The sequence below is a fragment of the Acromyrmex echinatior genome, unplaced genomic scaffold (genome assembly GCF_024713525.1).
Source record: "Acromyrmex echinatior isolate Ae372 unplaced genomic scaffold, ASM2471352v2 Scaffold27, whole genome shotgun sequence".
In the NCBI taxonomy this organism is placed as follows: domain Eukaryota; kingdom Metazoa; phylum Arthropoda; class Insecta; order Hymenoptera; family Formicidae; genus Acromyrmex; species Acromyrmex echinatior.
This window is the reverse complement of record NW_028259061.1, coordinates 68236-88569: the sequence shown is the minus strand read 5'-3', so window position 1 is coordinate 88569 and position 20334 is coordinate 68236. Positions and strand designations below refer to the sequence as shown.

Here is a 20334-nt window from a genome sequence, read left to right as displayed (position 1 = left end):
ATTTGCTAACATTCCAAGCTTTGTAGCCATGTTTTTGATGTCATTCCTCTGACAAGGATTTTCCACTTCTGAAAAGTTCATATTGATGTTAATAGGATCTTAATTTCAATTGCCAATTGTAAGTTGAAGATAACTCCAATAAGAGTCAAAAACGTACTTGTAAAATTATATTATATTTTTATTTTAATTATTTATTGTTTTATTCACGCATCAATTACCGCGTTATATTCATATTTACCGCTTTTCTTTCTTTATGCTTTAATATCACCGCAATTGTGTATATATAACTTGTTAGAAAATTAATTCTTTTATAATTTTTGTTTTTTTTTCGGATATAATTTCAAAATAAAATATTGAAAATGTTTTTCTTTCCTGTCTACGATTAACATTTTCACATATTTGATCTAGATAATCGCAACAAGTATTCCTTTGTTGTAACGAGAGCTGCAAAACAAAGCGAAACGATGAGAATATAAACGTGTCAAACTGTTTCGCATATATGTATAAGCATCGTGATGCATTTCCATCGTGAAGAGTACGTAGACGGATTGGCCTCAACGATGATGGGAGTGAGTCAATCTAAACTTTTTTCGACCCAATGCTACTTTATTTGTGAAAAATGAATCATCGCTAATAACGCAGTTTCGTTTTGCGAGATCCTACGAATTATTAGGTGTTGGAATTAATTCGTAGCGTTTTTAATGAAAGAATGTTATTTATTTCACATGAGCATTAAAAAATACATTAATGAAAGTACTTCCCATCACTTGTAAAACGCTACGAATTAATTCCAACACCTAATATATTATACTATCGTAAATTGTCCATAATTTTATTAAAAATGTAGAAGCTTTTACAAGATAAATCATAAATTATTAAGGTACTATAAATAAATTACATTATACATTAGGCAGTGAATTAATTATATGAATTATTTAAGATCAATAGTATTAATTTGATATTAATTGTTAAAACGTGTCGATTATATAATATTTGTATCAAATAATAAAACTCTTATTTATGTTAATTTTTATATAAGGGTGTATCAAAAGTCTGGAAACGGTCGAATGTTTCGGAAGCAAAGCATTTTTCAGAAAAATGTTTCAGACAAAAATTGTAGGGTTAAAAAGATGTTTAAAAAGATCTATTCACTGATCACATCCATTTGACCTTGAGTGGCATCGCCAAGGTCAAATTGATTTTTTTAAATGGAACGTCCTAATTTTGACGGTAGAATCTAATAACTAGTGCCAAGAGCTTTTCAAAACATTATAATAAAATCATTTTTTATTAAACACTTTTCAAGTTATAAGGCTTGAAAGTTACAGTATCGCCGCGGTATTAGCATTACGCAGTGTTCGACTGACGGTTAAAACCTCTCGAATGCTGTTCAAGTCATGTTCTGGATAATATTTGCCAAGATTTGAAAAGGAGGTTGTACTTTTTATTTTCATTTTAACGTAAAAATGAACTTTTAATGCAAAAATGAAAATAAGAGGAATAATCTCCAATGGTCTTGATCTTGACAAATGTTATCCAGGACATGATCCTGAATAACATTTAGCTATTAGATTCTGCCATCAACAAGGATGTCCCATTTTAAAAAATCGATTTGACCTTAACCTGACCTTGGCGACGCCACCCAAGGATGTGATCAGTGAATAGAGCTTTTCAAACCCTACACTGAAAAAAATTGACTGTTGCAATAAATTAGATGGTAAAATATGGCACAGCATTTTTAATTGGTTGCAACAGCAAATTTTTGGTTGCTACAGCAAATTGTTGGTTGTTAGCCTATCCGCAATGTTATAGGATTGGTTGCTGCAGTCATTTAAAAATTCTATGCCATATTTAACCATTTAATTTGCTGCAGCAACCAATCTTTTCTTTCAGTATACAATTTTTATCTGAAATATTTTTCCCAAAAATGTTTTGCTTTCGAGATATTCGACCGTTTCCAGACTTTTGACCTGTATATATGGCTGTTTTAAAATAAAATATAACTGTACACACAGTGTATTACAATATATTATTTATTTTGGCAGTATTTTAAATATTGTATGTCATCTATATATGTGATTTTATATTTTTATATATATATATATATTTCCAAGAGAATTATTATATATAGTATAAATAAGAGATTATTTAAGAATAAGAGTTGGAATAAACAATAATTCAATAATGAAAATCTTTTTAGAATTATTAGGAAAATATCTATGTATAAGAAATAATACGGTCTAAATTCAATTAAAATTCTGCGTTTTTCAGAAAATTGTAATTAATATGTCAAACTGAAGTGAGTTGCAACTGTCGCAACTGAAGCGAATTATTTGATTCAGCTCGTAACTACAGTAATCGAACAATACAGAAGTGAAAAATTCTGCAAGTACAATTCAGTAATTGAATATTCTTACTTTCTACGCCGTACAATTCGGCGTACAGGTACATTCAAACACCTTATAGAATAACACGTGTACATTATTCAAAATCGCAAACTACAAGCGAGGTCGCCGAGCCGAGCGGCACTGAGCCGACCGGACACTGTCGGGCTGTCGGCTGTCGGCTGTCGGGTCGGGTCGGTCGGGCATCCCGCAATTCCCGCACCGGCATTACCGGCAAGCGCAGAAGCGCTTCGGGTATCTTCGCGTGTCCCCGACAACGGTCGGTTCGCTGGAGCGCACCGCCCGCGCCACGCCGCGCGGAGTTTGGAGTATCGCTCCGATCCTCGACAGTCTCAGCAGTCTCAGCACTCAGCACTCTCAGCAGTCGGAGCAGTCCTAGCTGCGAGCTGCGACTCCGATCGTGTCGAATGTTATGCGTTTGACACCGGCAGGTTAACCGTAGAGTTCCAAAAACGCTTTTGCCAAACGGCTGAGCGGTCGTTTCTGATCGGTATCGAGTATTTATCGCGCGTTTGTGTTGGCGCAAAGACATCCAGGGAGAAAATTGCCTTCGTCGAGTGACCGTTGCACGTTGCGCGCCGCGCCGTATCGTGTCACGACGTATACGGCGTCATCGGGCCGAGAAGGACGGACGAATCGAAAGAGGAAGAGAGAGAGTGCGAGAGGGAGTGAACCGAAGGGCGTGAGAGAGTGAGGGAGAAGCAGCGACCGGGTGCCGTAGCGGAGAAAGGAAAGGCGGAAGGATTACATATTCGGGCAACATGGCCACCGCGATCGACGACCGGCAGGAGCTGTTGGAGCAATTCAAAACGGTGAGTCAAAACGGGGTCTTTAATTGACATGCAATTAATTGACATATTTCGAATCTCGCTTGTCGAGGGTGGCGGATTTTCTCTCTTTTCCGCGATTCGGCGGTGCCGCGGCACCGACTATCGCACGGTTTTCTTATCGATCGCCGGTTTTATCATCACCGCGGAAACCCACCCTCGTGCCAGAGGCCGCAAGGCCGACTTTAGCCGACGTTACGCCGCGCCGGGTGTCGCCGCCCTATCACCTCCTGCGCAGACTTTCTGTAACCAGACTTGCGCTCGGAAGTATTGCCTTAGGGCCTCTATTCTGTCTCGTCGATCGTTTAACGTCCTTTAAAAGTCATTCGATCCTATTCACCCCAGGCAAAACGAAGCTTACAAATCTCCTTTCGAAATTTTCCTTTCGATCGTACAAATGTATTACATAGATAATTTAAGATCCTTGAAGCATCACAAAATTCGTGTAATTAATTCAGATTATTTAATTGTATTGTAAAATTATTAATATATAATAATTCACATTTTGAATAATTACGTAATAATAATTAATAATTGCACAAAATTTATACGAGATTATATTTGATTTATTATTAAATGTTATATATGTATATTATAACGAAGAGAGAGAGAAAGAGGCACTTAGGCAATTGTACAAAATTTTAATATCGTTCTATATTCCAAATATCCTAGGAGATACATCTTTGATTGTCTTCTTACCATTTTTAGTAATCTTAAGAGGAAAAAACGAGAAACAGGTAACGCCCTCCGATCGGTCCGATTGTTGTGGTATGTGAGAACCGTTCAATGGGAAGTTAACGTTAAACGTTTCGAACCGGTCGCGTGCATAATCGCCAGGAACATCGGTGACCTGGTCGTTTCGGAGCCGGTCAGGATCCATTCGGACTATTCGGAGCGGCACGTGCAGGGTGCGCACAAACGGCAGGTTAAACACGTCATACACCACTCATTATATCGCTACGTGCAGGTTATGCTCCTCGTGTTTTCCTCATATCTACATATATTTACCGTCGATCGTTATGCCCGTGAAACCCAAAATTGACGACATTCGTTATCGTGGATGTTTGTGTAGCAAGAATCGACTGTTAAATGTTAAATGTATGTTATAAATTACTTCAGTTCTACGCGCTTCACGTCGGTAAACCGTGTGCGAGGTATTCAAAATACTCGAGACATTTAAATTTCCATATTTCCACAAAATTTACTTTGATAGGATTATTGAACGATTAAAATTTGAACGATTGAAAGTTTAATTGATTGGGATTACGAGCAGACACGCGGCGCGTTTTACGAGTTGGTTTACATCTCGTGCAGTCTGGCGCAGTGATTTGTAGAGGAAGTTTGATCGATGCATCACTTCTCTCGCCCACGCATCTTTGCAATGGGCACGATGCAGTTAAGCTAAATACATAGTACAGATGAAATATTTCCAAACATTGATAACGGCCTACGCACTACTTACTTATTCAATAATATTATTCTTTGAGCGCTATTAGCGATTGTGTGTTGTACCAAAACTGGAACGTAACTATAACATGAAGCAACGACATTGTTTTATCGATATTAAGATAATAACATTAACATGTAATAATAACATTATACAATGATTAATAATTTCACGAATATATATAGATGTATATAGTAATCCGAAAATTATTAACAATAGTCTCTTTTATAAAATAAAAGCCAAACAATATTTTAGCTTCTTCCAACTTTTCAAATTAATCTGTATAATATGCGAATTAGAATTTACCGTATATTCTTACTTTGTCGAAATCTGTTGAACTTTAGATAGCGAAAGCTGAACATTCATATTGAGATCGTTTTTCAATTGTAGTTTACACGTGTTTACCCTTCGGATTGAATCTCTGACTGTTCTGATTTATACGCTTCATTTCACGTGTAGACAAATTAGATAAACCACAGATCTGTTTGCCGCGGCTTTTGGAAGCGCAATCAGTCTCGTTGCCGCACGATTGCACTTTGCTCTCCGCGACAGGCTTTTCACGGTTGGTCGATCGGCTGTGAATGCGCAGCAGCTCGTTTCCGAGATCGTTTTTTCTCTCGCCTCCGTGACTCTGATCGTTCGAAAGGCGACCTGACTTTCGATATAACACCTTTGCGGTCTAATGTAATATCGGGAAAATGAATCCGATATCAAATATTCTGTTTTTTACTCTAATATTACTTTTTTTTATTGCACGCAACAATCGATTCCTATTTTGTGTGTGGAATTTTAGTCCATTTAAAATTAATATATTATTTTTGGAATTACAAATTGATTCTAAATAAAATGATGTTTTAAATATACATTTATGTGTGCGAGAGGATTCAAGTATCGGTGATGAAATTTTTTTAATCATTATATTGCAGAGCGGTATCACAAAATGCATTTATCTTTTAGCATATATTTTCGCGAAAATATTTTTGCGGAATGTTTTCCCGTATTTTCTCCCAGCAGGTTTACTTGAAAATATGCAAAGTTTGAAATAATTTTCCACATTCGTTCGCATAAAATTGTATAAATTTCTACAAAAGTACAGTTATTTCAGTCTTGAAATTAGTTCAGTAAAATGTAATCCCAATTTGAATTAACAATTTACAACATTTTTAGAACGGTAGAATTAATATATCTATTTACAGTCAACGATCAATTTTTATAACGTTCCTATTTGTAATCTGATTTCCATTTACACAGCACACAGTTTGTGACGATAATAAAAATCCATAAGCCTAATTTGGATGATACTTTCGTGCGTGATAACGTGCGCTTGTCTTTTTTCTTTGTGTACTTTGTTTACTCGAATAATAAAATTTCGAAAGTGTAAAATGAAGATTGTCTTGGAAACAATGGCCCTGCGCTAGTATGAGCGAGATAGCGAAATTACTCCCTTCCGCCGGAGAAGTTACATCGTCGAGAAAGTCTTCAATTATCTTATTGATCGCGTTACCGGTGTACGAGAGACGCAATCCCTTCCTACATCCTGCGTCGCGAAACTGTGAGTAAGAGCACATCAAGGGCAACCCCTATGACATGACGCTGAATCATCGCACACTCTGCACTTTAAAGTCCGACCGATAAACCCGATAGAATACGCTTGCGTTTGCGGGGTGACGGACAGTTCTTTTTTGCGCGAGAAACAATCCATAATATCAGATCAGTTCATAATTAGTATTTTTACTGCTTCTTACACGCCCTTGTTACGCTTGACATTTAATACAACACCTGTTAGTTTCACTTTAATTATTTTGCTATTATTACTCTTTGTATCTGATATAGTCTCTTAAAAACATGCCATGTTCTTTTATTTTTACAAAGAACTGTAAAATTATGGAAAAAGAGAAAGTACTACTGAACTGACGTTATTTTTTTTATATTAATAGAACGTCGTGCAAACTTCACAGATCCAATTCCATAAATTTGAAATTATATGCTAGCAACAAATTTTGTGCTGGTACTTTATCTTTATATCGCCTACACGCTCAGAAATTTGCTCGATATATTTACATTTATTTCGCAAGTAACTCATTCGAAACTTGAATATTTTGATAGCAACAAATTAGCAACAAATTTCTACGTTACTTTTAAGTAATTTCGTTATTATATATACACACACACATATATATATATATATATATTGTTCCGTTAACTTCCTTTAGCGGAACATAATTATTTAAAAAAACAGTAACAAAACAGCAACAGTTTTTTTTTGGCAACTCTTTAGTAAATGAGTAACAAATAAAAATGTAAGAATTGATGCTCACTTGTTCCGCTAAGACATTAAAAAAACAAATAACAAAAGAGAGACAGTTCTATGGGCGACGCGCATCAGTGCTTTTCCAAAGGATCATCTACGTATACACCACCTTCTTGCAGCATCGCTCTGACTAATGGGGTGACTCCCAACCCTTACGCATAATCTCAGCGTATGCAGAATCGTGAGATGTATATTAGAACAGGGAATTTAAAATATATCAGCATACATTAGACTGTTTTGTAAATGAATAAAAGAGCACATTATATACATATTAATGCTTAAATTGATGAAATCAGACAAGTATACTGACAGCGGACATTTTCATGAATATATGGAATTTATGGAACATTCATTTTTACTGTGTTGGTATTAGATTTTTTTTCGATTAAATGGAAATGGCTATTGTCTACAGAGTTTAATATCCTTAATGTTTCCACATTTTTTTATAATTAAGTTTTAAATAGAATTTTTTTATTAAAATTTATTTCACATTGAAAAAAAATTTTACTGTCATAGTACATTTTTTAAATTTATTTCGCATGCCTCAATTTTCAATATTTAATATAATATTTAATTAAATTTGTATTAAGTAAATTGTATTAAATTGTAATTAAATTTATATTAAAATTAACCGTAAAAGGATCTGTTATTATCATCTAAAATTTTTTGTAGATTATTGGAAATAAAACAATGTGATAAAAAGAGTCAAACAAGGAATAAGCAAAAGTGCATGCATGAAATCAAGTTCTTGGGTCTCGCGTTTCGCTCGTATTTCCTATTCGACATTTGATTCCGGAATTTCGCGCTTTATTTGCTACCGAAGGCAGTTCACCATGTCGACGTAACAAATTTTTTGATATCGCACTATTTTATAGTTGATATGAGAATAAATGAGAAGAATATTCCTTTAGCTTCATAGCCTCCAAAATTAAAATCGTTTATTTATTTCTTTTTCTTTTATTCATTCTTAATTAATGTAGGAGAATCATCGACACATAGAAATTTAGAAGCGAGTAAATGAAATTCAGTCACTGTGATCTTAAAATTCTTCGTAGTTTGTGGAAAAACCAATAATTACAAGAGAATAAATTATGAATTTAAAAAATAATTTATATTATTTTAATTATTTTATCAAAATTTAATTAATTTATTCAAAAAGCTAGAGAGAATTGAAGTTTCGTGTGTGTGTGTGTGTGTGTGTGTGTGTGTGTGTGTGTGTACAATTTAATAATATTTTAACAATAATAAATAAACAAATTGTTAAAGGATTCTCCCGTAGAATATTTTTCAATTGTACATAAAAAAATCTGATATTTTACTTCGTACACTATAACTATACATTTAACATGTTTCGACTGTGTGATTTAATCCTCTTCAGAAATAAATTCATATAATTAAATAACAAGACTTCTCATCTTCTCAAAAGAAAAAAACCTTAGTGTTAAGTTATTCCCAGAGTAATGAGATCTATTCACATGGAGGTTACGAAAGATCGTATGAAGAATTCTGGGTATACTAATAAAGAAATGGAATTTAAATTTAAGAGTAAGCAAATCACTTTCTTACTCTAGAAAAACTTATCAATCATAAGGAAAACATAGTCGATGAGAATATAAAAATGTGTCATTTAAATGTAAAAATTGGTTCCGTCAATATTAAAATAATTATATAAGAAATTATTATTACCAATATTTTGTTACGAAATATTAAAATAATTGCATAAGAAATTATTATTATTTTGTTACGAAATACATGCACAGTTGTGTGATACACGTATGCATAGTATTGTGAATGCATGCATATTACTTACGTCAGATCTGTAATAAGCAGTGCATACATGCACACTGCAGAAAGGTTACCTCCAGAGTCCAGACTAAATTCTGGAACACGTGTTCGAGCGGCCACCGGAGGCCATGTCGCCGCGTTGGCACGTGCCGTTCTTTTCTTATCCAGAAACCACGCCGTTGGTCTTTCATAAAAACAGCGGGAGACCGACCGCAGTGAATAAATAACATCTGGTTCATTCTATATGCACGTGATTACAATGAGAACAAAAATATTGACAAAAATATTGACGGCAATTTAACTTTGCTTACGTAAATCTAATTCTAAGATATAATTTAAGTAATTAATTTCGATTACCGCTTATATTTATTCAATTTAGTTATCTTTTTTATAAAATTATTTAACTCACATGGATACTATGTGCGTGATAAAGTGAGATTAAATTGCCAATCGCACTATTTTATATATTTTTAAATACGTGCATATACATATATTTCTATGTTCTCGTTAATATATTGCTCTTTATAACAATTAATTGAAATAGCAATTAAAAGTAAGTTTACTAGTAATTGTATAACAACTGTATAGAAGAGAGTGCAATTTATTAACAGGTATATTTCACGCGTCAGAAATTCTTGAGATATCGTTAGATTAAACCATGTAATCGAGCCAAAATTATTTCATAGCTTCGTGAGCATGAAATTAATGCATAATTACGCGCATGACATTGGCAAATGGGAAATATTTTACATACTGTCGATTAAATTAGAACAGACAAGATGAGCACGAAGTTATATTGAAAACTAGCACTTATATTTTTAAAGATTTGCTACGTATTTTTTCAAGTAGAAATTTATTTTTAAAGTTATTATTAAATGCACACTTTGTATAAATAATAACAGTATTATATTAAAAATTTCATAAAGGTCAGAAATACTATTGTGATATCATAAATGAAACGATAATGACATATTATCCACACGTTGTCTACGATTTTGAAATTGAAATAAGTATTAGTCTATACAAAATTAATGTAATAATTATCTTACAATATTTACTATTGTAGATAACAGTTCTAAAACATTCCTCGAATTTTTATGTGAAGCGACTTGTGTAAATAGGCGCGGCTACCATAAAGCTCTCTTATCATTTACGGCTGACAATACCTTCTACCTCGATTATTGCTCAACTACAGTGCAGATATTACGTAGCAGACTGCTACGATTGTTATGCAATTGCATGCTGCTGGAATAGTAAATGGGCCGCGATCGACTGCTTAAAAGTAAAATCGTTGCGCAACTGTGCCTAGGTCGCATAATGCCCGCGTTGCACGTAATTTCCCAGTCAGTGGTTCTCAATGATTGATTATTTTGAAGATGATATTGATCCATTTTATATGCACTATTTATGAAAATTTTATTTTATTTTATTATACAATTATAAATTTAGTTTTTATATTCAATTATACAATTATAAATTTATTTCTTATATATCCGATTTATCTAATGAAGAAAGACTACTGTTTTCTCGTCACCTTGAAGATAACTTATGTAAGGAATTTATTGCTATAACAGCGCTGAGTTATTATTATGCGACATACTTAACAGTAACAAATATTTCACTTAGTATATAAAACACTTAACATTCCAAAAAGATTATTATAAAAATTGTTATAATAATTAAAGTAATATTGTTATAAAAATTTTATAAAATCGGTGGGAGTCAATTTATGTGTACGTATAAATTAAAAATAGAAATTTAAATAATATAATAAAGATAAAATGATAGAAAAATTTTTTCGCGATTGCTTTTTGATATTTAACGAATCAAATTTTGTACAATATTATGTTTTTCACTTGTATTTAATCTATTTAATGCAATCACACAACGAATTTTTTAACCATTAATATGGTTTTTTACCATCAACATATGTAAATGCATAATGTTTTCCTTGTTCGAGTTGGCTCCACGTCGGAAATGCAATCCACGAAGAATTCTGCGATAGATTTGACTAACGAGAATGCTGTACCATGAATGCGGTCGTTATGATGGGAAAACTTATAACTCGAGAACCTCTTCTTGCCAGCCAGAGAAAATTAATCTTTGAATTCTGTCTGCGATCCTTTTCGACGACATCATCTATACTCCGTCATATATTGCGAGCAGCTCGAGTTCAAATGTAAAGTCCTTCAATAAAATGAACGTGCGGACTACACAAGTGTCACTTTAAACTTAAGATTTCAACGTCCCAATTAGAAGTTACGGATATTTATACAAATATCCAACGAAGTTAAAAAATATTTTTATTTGATACTATTTTTTTAATAAAAAGTAATATAATTAATACAATTTATTATATAATATTAATTTTTAAAAAATCATTCGCTGTGTGAAAACGATAATACATGTTATTTACTTTGTAAATAATGTTAAAAAAGTTTTTTAAATTTAAAAAATTGATCTGTTGATTTAAATAAAATTTTAACGAATGATTTTTTACAAATTATATTTTATATTAAAAGAAAGATTAGATCATTTTCTATCGTATGACGTGAAATAAGAATAATTAATATAAATAGAAATAATCTCATTGTATTATAATTATATACCTTTATTTTGTTGCTACTTAAGTAAACAAATACAGTTTAATCGAATAACAATTATGTCTACATGATAAATGCTTTTGCCATTGTTTCGCCTTAACATGACATTAAAGACAAGTTGCAATATTGGTCACTTCCTTTACTAAGAATCGCGAAGCAAAATAAAACATCGATTTATTCGCGGTAGCATCGCTTCTGAAGAAGATATAAAAATGTCAAAAACGTGGCTGATTCCTTTCTCAGCTTCGTACAATGCACGTCTTGGAGCTAATTCTCACGTAAAGAACACCCGGGTATACGAATATGTGTTTATATTGTTGAGCGTACGTGTATTCTTTGTCGGTTTGGTTCTCACGCTTAGCTCCTTAATTACGCCATGTAGTTATAATTAATCCTTTCTCGGCACACGGTGAAGTTCCGTATTTCAGATAAGATAAAATTCGATGAAACAAGGCATTTTTATAGTTGCGCGCACGAAATCCTCTCGAGAACCGATTTCAAGAACTGAGACCGAGACTGAGACACGAATTCTAAACAACAACTTTTTCGATTACAATTTGATGTAGAATTTAATTGTGACAGCTTTGTAAAAATTTTAACATTGATTTCGCTTTACACACACACACACACACACACACACACACACACACACACACACACACACACACATGTATATATATAATATTTTAATGAATATCAAAATCATTTTGCATGTCAAACTTTATAAGAACATAAGTTAAATTATTCAATCAAACAATATACATTCGAATAGTAGATACTTATATTATATTTTCACTCAAAATTTAAAAAAGATTAATTATATTAAAAAAAAAAATGTCTTGATATTTCCCAAAGAATAATTATTACATTAGAGAATAATTACAATAATCGGTTTTTTTATTTAAATTACAACTCTGAAATTATTATTATAACATGAAATTTATTCTTTAATATAATGTTTAATAGAATGTTAAGGTAACGATATTTTTAAATTTATTTATTTATACAGAGAACATTTAAGTAATAAATTAACAAATATATATACATAATCGTAGATATATATATATATATATATATACACACACATACATATTAGTTCTCTCTCATATAGGTACTAATCTCCCGTCTCTCGTGATACTAAAAGATCGAATTATCAAGATGATTATCCTTTATGGGTAAATGAGATGTTACAAATTGATGAGTCAGGCAACGAATATATCTTCTTGCGGGACTTGGGTCACAGTGGCTAATAAGTTCGCTCGAGCTAACGATTTGACTGCGTGACAGTGTTGAGTATCGTCATATTTTAATCGTGCACAACTCCATTTCATTCACTTACTCTTTTGTCATCTAATTGAAATTCAGCCTTTATTTTTGCATCAGCAAAAGAGATAAACAGGTCATGCATTGAGGTGAAAATAACATTCACGAATGCTCACTGCATAAATATCATATCACCTATAATACCCTCTTTTTAAATATAAAACCTTATTATTAACCTGTGTTTATCATGAAAAACAATCCTGCGAATTATAAATAAACATAGAATAAGCACACGTATGTACAGAAAGAAAACAAAGCAGGTAGAAAAAAATAAAATTCCCACGTTACTTTTCTAATTGCGCACTCACCGTTCCGTGCAATACCGTTACTTAATTTAATCACGCGAAACATACGCGTTGGTATGCTAATTGTTCACCGAGCGATTTGATATTTAATTAATTTCACAGTACTAGATATAACTAGAGAATACTAGATAATGAATCCCATACGTAATTCCGGATCCTTAGCACTTAGACTTATTAGGTAGATTACATTTGAGTTAAATAGGACAGACTCTTGACATGAGAATTTATCTGCACGCATCCATCCGTCCGTCGTCCTACGTCGTCATTGTCGTTACCGTCATCGTGTTCATTGTTTTGTCATTTTCTCGCAGTCAATTATTAGTACAGCTAATGGCAGAAGTGGAAGTCGTGGTCTAACTGCAGTACAAATTCTTCATCAAATGCCGCAAGGAACAGTGTAGACATATTGTCCAGTTTTTCTTTTTGCGCAGAGCTCAAGGAAGGAAAGAGTTTTACTGACGGAAATATGAGGGCAATAAGTTTTTAGAAAATCTATCAGAAGGCACTCGCAGTCATATCACATTACTTTTTGACAAATAGCATCTTTCAGCTGATTACTCAAATTTTGAGCGGAATTCATCGCGTAGTTTCATTTCTGTAGACGATTAAAGCGAACAACCTTTATATTTTTTGCAAAATGGAAAAAAACGAGTTTCGTGCAGTGATCAAACATCTACATATGAAACGGTTTAACGCCGAAAGAAATCAAAGCCGAGTTGGATAATGTTCATAACACATCTGCACCAGCGTTTGCGACTGTATACAATTGGGTGAATGAATTTAAACGTGGTCGTACATCCACATGTGATGCTCCGTTCGGGACGTCCAATTGAGATTGCTACGCCAGAAATCTCATCGATAAAGTCCACGATATTGTTTTGCCTGATCGACGAGTGAAAGTGCGCGAGCTTGTTGAGGCCGCAGGCATATCACATGGCACAGTGATTTCAATTTTGCACGAACAATTGGGTATGAAAAAGCTATCGGCAAGATGGGTACCGCATTTGCTCACTGTGGACCATAAACGCGATCGTGTGACGATTCAAAACAATGTTTGGAGATGTTTCAACGTAATCCAGATGAATTTCTGAGTCGATTCATTACTGTGGGCGAAATATGGATCCATTACTTCACACCCGAAACGAAGGAAGTCAAAACAATGGACTTCACCGAGTGAACCAGTTCCGAAGAAGGCGAAGACCGTGAAGTCGGCCGAGTGATGGCCACAGTTTTTTGGGATGCACGCGGTATAATTCATATCGATTGTCTTCCGTCGAAGCAAACGATCAATGGCGATTACTACGCAGCCTTATTGGACCGTTCAACAACATTTTAGAGAAAAAATGTCCCCATTTGGCGAAGAAGAAAGTGCTCTTCCATCAAGACAATGCACGGGTTCACACGTGCCCGACACCGATGGCCAAATTCAACGAATTCCGCTACGAATTGCTTCCCTATCCAGCATATTTAGCCTTCTGCGACTATTTCCTGTTTCCAAATCTGAAGAAATAGTTCGGAGGAAAGAGATTCACCACTAGAGAGCAGCTGATCGCCAAAACGGGGGCTTATTTTGAAGGATTGAACAAATCATATTATTCGGATGGCTTGAAAAAGTTGGATCAAGTGTATCGAGATGAAAGGAGATTATGTTGAGAAATAAAAATAAATCGATCAAAAAAAATGTGTTTTACTATGTTTTTCTAAAAACTTATTGATTTGCTCTCGTATTAAATTAATAAAACGTCGTAGACGATGCTTCTGATGAGTTCGAATTCTGTAGACTGACAACTTGCGAAATTGTCATATAATATATTAAAATTGTGAATAATAAGAGTATACGATATGCGACTGATGTTTGCTTATATTTCATTTAAACATACAGATTTCATTTTCTGAAGGCGATAGTCAGTATGCAATTATTATAAAAATATGGTTTTAGTTTTCCATTATTATAATATAAATATAGAGTTTTAATTAATTCTGATAAATTATTTATTATTGTTTTTAGCATTCTTATATAAAAATTATTATGTTCGATTGATTAATTATACACGATTGTATTAATTCAATTTTAATTGCTATAATTAGATATGACTTAAAAGAAATTAATGATGTATAATAGTATTTATATACGTTACTGAAACATTTTATTTGCAATCCATTCTGCGATGAATCATATACTTAGGTATAATCGATCTTTCGATTATTTGAAAATGATAAATGGTTATCTTAACGTAATAAAACGACTGCACCTTATATGGAATATAAATTTTCTGAAAAAAATGTAGTTACTATTAATAAAATATTTTATGCTTATTAATGTTATTCATGGCGCCGTCGTGTCCGCATTAGAATGCGTCAGATAACTATTCGGGAAGTCGAAATTGATAACGTCGGAAACAGTTAACGATTATGGAAAAAACACTCAGCTATTGATCTTGCTTAAGAGTTCGTGAATGATGTGAGTCACACGGTCGGAACTTACGAATGTTTGATTTGACGTCACTGGCTCATTACATTTGGATTCGATGATTCATTAAGCGATCGTACCGATTTCACTTCCGTGACTTTCGTAACGAGTGTGCTTTATCTAGATCACGTTTGATGTTGCTTCTTTGATTGTTTCATCCGTTTTCTCCATTATGCAATGTATAATGCATTCGTGTTATGCGTAATAATCGCTTTAATTAAAAAAACGCTATTCAGTTTTATAAAAAAGAAATTTATGACAAATAAAGTTTAAAAGTCATTTTTGTTCTTTTCATCGCTTTTTTCCTCGAAGAAGCTAAAGATCATTATTAGAATCTATTTCTAATGATAATTAATGTTCACGATGACATAAAATATTATTTTGTTTTGATGAAATAATGTCGCCTTTTTCTTTTCTTTTTAAACACTGGTGAGTAATTAAATGCAGAATAATTTTTTTATTAGGTAAGTAATTGTTTGCTATATATATATATATATATATAAAAGCAAACAATTATTTACCTTATATATATATATATATATATACACATACACATATACACACACGAATAAATAATACACAAAGAAAAAAATTGCTTGTCTAAAGTTCATGAGTCACCATTCACAAATTGTATCGCATCGATATATATATGCTTCCATAATGATCCACGAGAAAGAAAATCGCTCGTATATGATCTTGAGTCATTGAAAAGATTATTGTGGTCATCGTTCGCGTTGATCATCGATTCTAGAAAATGAAATCATCTAAAGGAATATTTCAATGATTCACGATTCATGAAAATGATATTACACAATAACGCGTACATTTTTTAAGATTTAAAATCCAATAATAATAATATATTATTAAATGGAGCGCTTATATATATATATAGTGAATCCTTTATGAATGATTTTATTCAGTAATCACAATTTAAATGTCTATTTAGCTATATTTATTTTTTATGATTGCGTTTCATGCATTTTGCAACGTGATTACTAATTTGTGCATATGATTATAATGGGAGAAGAATATCATAGATGCGAAGTCTGTAAACGTTGCAGCACATGTCGATCGATTTACTTGCTACTGCGAGTGAATAGGCCATTCGTATAATTTATGCCTGTCATTAACCCTGATATCGCGTCAGGTCTCACTTTCGCAAATGTGAGTTGCAAATCGAATCATGTCGTGAATCAAGCAATGTAATATGAGAGCGCCGGAGTAAAATGTGATGTCGTTGTAAAACAAAATCGCCTGAACCAATATTTATCAACTCGCGCAAGATGCAATGGCAGGTGCACGTCAGCAAACCTGCAGTATACAGGGTGTTTGGAATTTAAATGTCAAAACTTCGAGAGCGTGTAGGGAATCGTACTATAAAGAAAAAGAGTCACGTCTATTAAGCTGGCACAGCCATTTCAACGAAATCAAACGTACGACCTATTTTACTATGTTTTTTGCTAATTTTTTGCTCTATTTCCGATTTTTTTGCTCCAACCGATTCGCTAAAATCTATAGCTGTTTAGTTTAAGAACTAACTATTATAAACTAAAGTTAGCACAGCCACAAAGAAAAAAAGGAACAAATGAAAAATCAAGTACATATTTTTCAAAATTTATTTTTTTTGCTCTATTTCCGATTTTTTTTGCTCATTGCTTACGCCAAAAAATTCGATCAATTTGGATTCAGGATATTCTTTACAATTTTTCTTCAAAATTTTTTACATTTTATTAAACCCTATTACTTTTGTCTAAGGCATTTTTCCCACAAATGCATACTTTCCGAGATATTAGACTGTTTTCAGATTTTTGATGTATTTTTAAATACTCATTACTCGGCTTCCAAGACTTATAACGGAAACGGCTTTACAGGTATTCGTAGGCTCCTCTAACATCACTGCAAGTTCGATCAAAATCGATGAAAAGTAGAGCGTAGCCTCTCTTTGTCAATTTAATCCGCTCTATCTACACAAAAGCGTTTGGCCAAAAATTACGAGACACTCTGTATATGTATGTGTGTGCATTGTCATCAAAAGTGCATATTCAACCGCAATAGCATCATAGCGCATCGATGGTAGCGAACATTTACTCCTAAAGCTGTTCATTGCGGTTGTGTCCTGTGTCAGCATTGTGGTTGACTGGCGATATCACATCCTGCAGTATATCTGGTTTCCGTTTCAAAATAAGATTTCGTTATGAGAATACTATACGTAAGAACTTATTGGATTAATTTGTTTAGTTGACAGATTATAAGAATTGAAAAGTTTAATCTATAATTTGTTTTGTTGACACTTTATCTTTATTTTTTTTATATTTATTTTTAATTTAAACAGATTTTGGAGAGATTTTAGTGCATTATTTTATACTTCATTTTCTTTTTAACTTGAGATTTAAAAAAATTGGATTTGGATCTTTTAAAACCAATTCTTTAATTAAATATATTATTTTTCAAGGTATACAAGGTGCGTCCCAAAATTTTCCCAACTTTTGAAATAAAACAACAACGGTTTACTTTTTTTTTCAAATTCAAATTGTTTATTCAAAGTAGTCCCCGTCGGACTCAATACAACGTTTGGCACGATCTAAAAGCATTTCAAATGAGTGTTTTATGTCGTTCAAAGGCACGTCCTTCAGAATAGTGGTACAAGCCCTTTGGATGTCTTCTACGTCCACATACCGCTTTCCTTTCATGGACAAATGCATTTTGCCGAATAGGTAGAAGTCACAAGGTGCCATATCAGGCGAATACGGGGAATGGTTGATTGTTAAAATGTGATTTTTAGTCAAAAAATCAGTGACAAGTGTCGAACGGTGAGATGGCGCATTATCGTGTAACAAGCGCCAACTTCCTCCTTCGCGATATTCTGGCCGAATACGACGAATGCGGTGCACCAAACGCTTCAAAACGCTTACATAGAATACAGCATTAACTGTTTGGCCTGCTGGAACGAATTCTTTGTGCACAATACCCTTGGAATCATAAAAACTTCGATGGAATTTTCGTTAATTGTCGATTTTGGGCGATCTGTATGTGCGTCGTCATTTATGTCCTCACGACCGTTCTTGAATCGCGTATACCACTCATAAACACTGGCACGGGCTACACAATTATCACCATAAACTTGTTTCATCAAATTATGGGTTTCGGTAAATGTTTTACCAAGTTTAAAACAAAACTTAATATTGGCTCTTTGTTCGAAGTTCATTCTCGTACCGATGTATACAACATACTGACACTTGAGACGCCATAACTTCGTTTCCACTGAACCAAATGTCATGAAATTTTTACTGGAAGTCAGCTAGGGATGTACCTTTCAAACGCGCAATCGAACACACGGATGGCGCCACCCGACCTATCCCTATTGAAAAAGTTTGGAAAATTTTGGGACGCACCTTGTATATTCTCTCATTGATATAAAGTTAATCTATCAATAATTTTATATTGTTTTTCCATTAAGTAAATATCAAATGACAGATTAATTATTTATTTTACATTTCCTAAAGATAAAATATTAAAATATTAAAATAAATTTATAAATATATCTAGGTATGGAAAAAAGTAATAAAATAGACAAACAGAAGAATATATAAATAATGAGAATTCGATGAAAATTATGCTAGAATTTGTTTATAATATTGTTACATTTTTCCCATACTACTGGTAATTAATTTATGATTAGACCTGCAATCGTAAAAATTTCACTGTTTCCTCATACTTATTCACTGTTAAATAAATAGCTTTTTACTTAACAATATATATAAGTTTTATGAACTCAGTAGCGGAATATTTAAATTGGTCATAAAATTTTATACGCTTTCCTCCGTATTTGTATTTTCCATTTATTTTACCAAATAATTATAAGTAATTAGAAACCACATTATGTTGCATATATAAACCACACATTATGCTGCATATGTAAACATCATAAGATATGCATTCCTACTCTGTTTCTTTACGATACAATTTGTATACTAAAATTATTTTTTATTGCATCTGGTTTTACAAAATTTTTCCGTATTGACATTAAATTTTTTTTTAATATTTTAATTATTTATTATAATAAACCGGTCCTCGATCAGTATACATACACACATGTATCTCAATTCGAGTGCTCGTACACGCGCGCGTGTGACAATAAAACAAAACAATCCTAAATCGCGCGTAAATCTAGTTATATAGTACTGGCGGCGCGAAAATTACTCTTAAAATATTTCGTATGTAAATACATGTTACGTAAATCGATGCGAGAGACTATCAAAAGCTACGAGAGCATATCCTATGAACTGTTTCCCTCCAAGCCATTCAATTATCGCCACTTGAACTAACACCAAAGCGCCTTGCGTAAACTTTTTACTACTCCCTGGTGGCGCCCATCAAGCGGACAAAGCTTTCAACGTTGTGTAATTATTCACTCTACAGTGAGACATTATTCGTGACCCGATGATCGCAAACATGTTTTAATAACATGCATCGCGGATTAAAATTATAAAGTTCTCAAAAGAGGATCTGTCACAACAAAACAATTGTCTCTCCGATATGCTTTTTAAATATTTTTTTACTACAAGGACATACATATAAATAAGACTCTGGTAAAATAACTGATACGACTTATTTGAAATAAAAAATATAAAATAGGTTCCAAGAACTTATTTTAAATATTAAATAAGAGATAGATCACAAGAAATTATTTAAAATATAAAATAAAAAATAGAGCCCGAAAATGCATCTATTTATTTAAAATAGAATAGCTTTTATTTAAAATATAAAAATAACTTGTTTTTTATTTTAAATAAGTTTTCAAAGGTTATATTTTTTTATGAAAGAAGAAGTTGATTTCGAAAATTTATTTAAAATATTT

General features: G+C 32.9%; 1 protein-coding gene and 2 long non-coding RNA genes across 3 annotated transcripts in view; 1 reads left to right on the top strand and 2 right to left on the bottom strand.

Moving 5' to 3' along the window:
- Positions 1-820: 820 nt before the first annotated feature.
- Positions 821-2093, bottom strand: LOC147906482 (uncharacterized). Its single transcript, XR_015548393.1, has 2 exons — positions 1971-2093; positions 821-1053 (listed from the first exon to the last, which is right to left on the bottom strand). It is a non-coding gene; the product is annotated as an uncharacterized LOC147906482 (long non-coding RNA).
- A 628-nt stretch (positions 2094-2721) lies between these two features.
- The window catches only part of Fim (plastin-2 fimbrin), a 31694-nt gene continuing 14081 nt past the window's right edge, over positions 2722-20334 (top strand). The window contains exon 1 of the mRNA XM_011054659.2: positions 2722-3217. Within this exon, the coding sequence (XP_011052961.1) occupies positions 3167-3217 (51 nt within the window). The 5' untranslated portion in view covers positions 2722-3166. The remainder of the gene's footprint in view (positions 3218-20334) is intronic.
- Positions 4545-18508, bottom strand: LOC147906481 (uncharacterized). Its single transcript, XR_015548394.1, has 2 exons — positions 9825-18508; positions 4545-9015 (listed from the first exon to the last, which is right to left on the bottom strand). It is a non-coding gene; the product is annotated as an uncharacterized LOC147906481 (long non-coding RNA).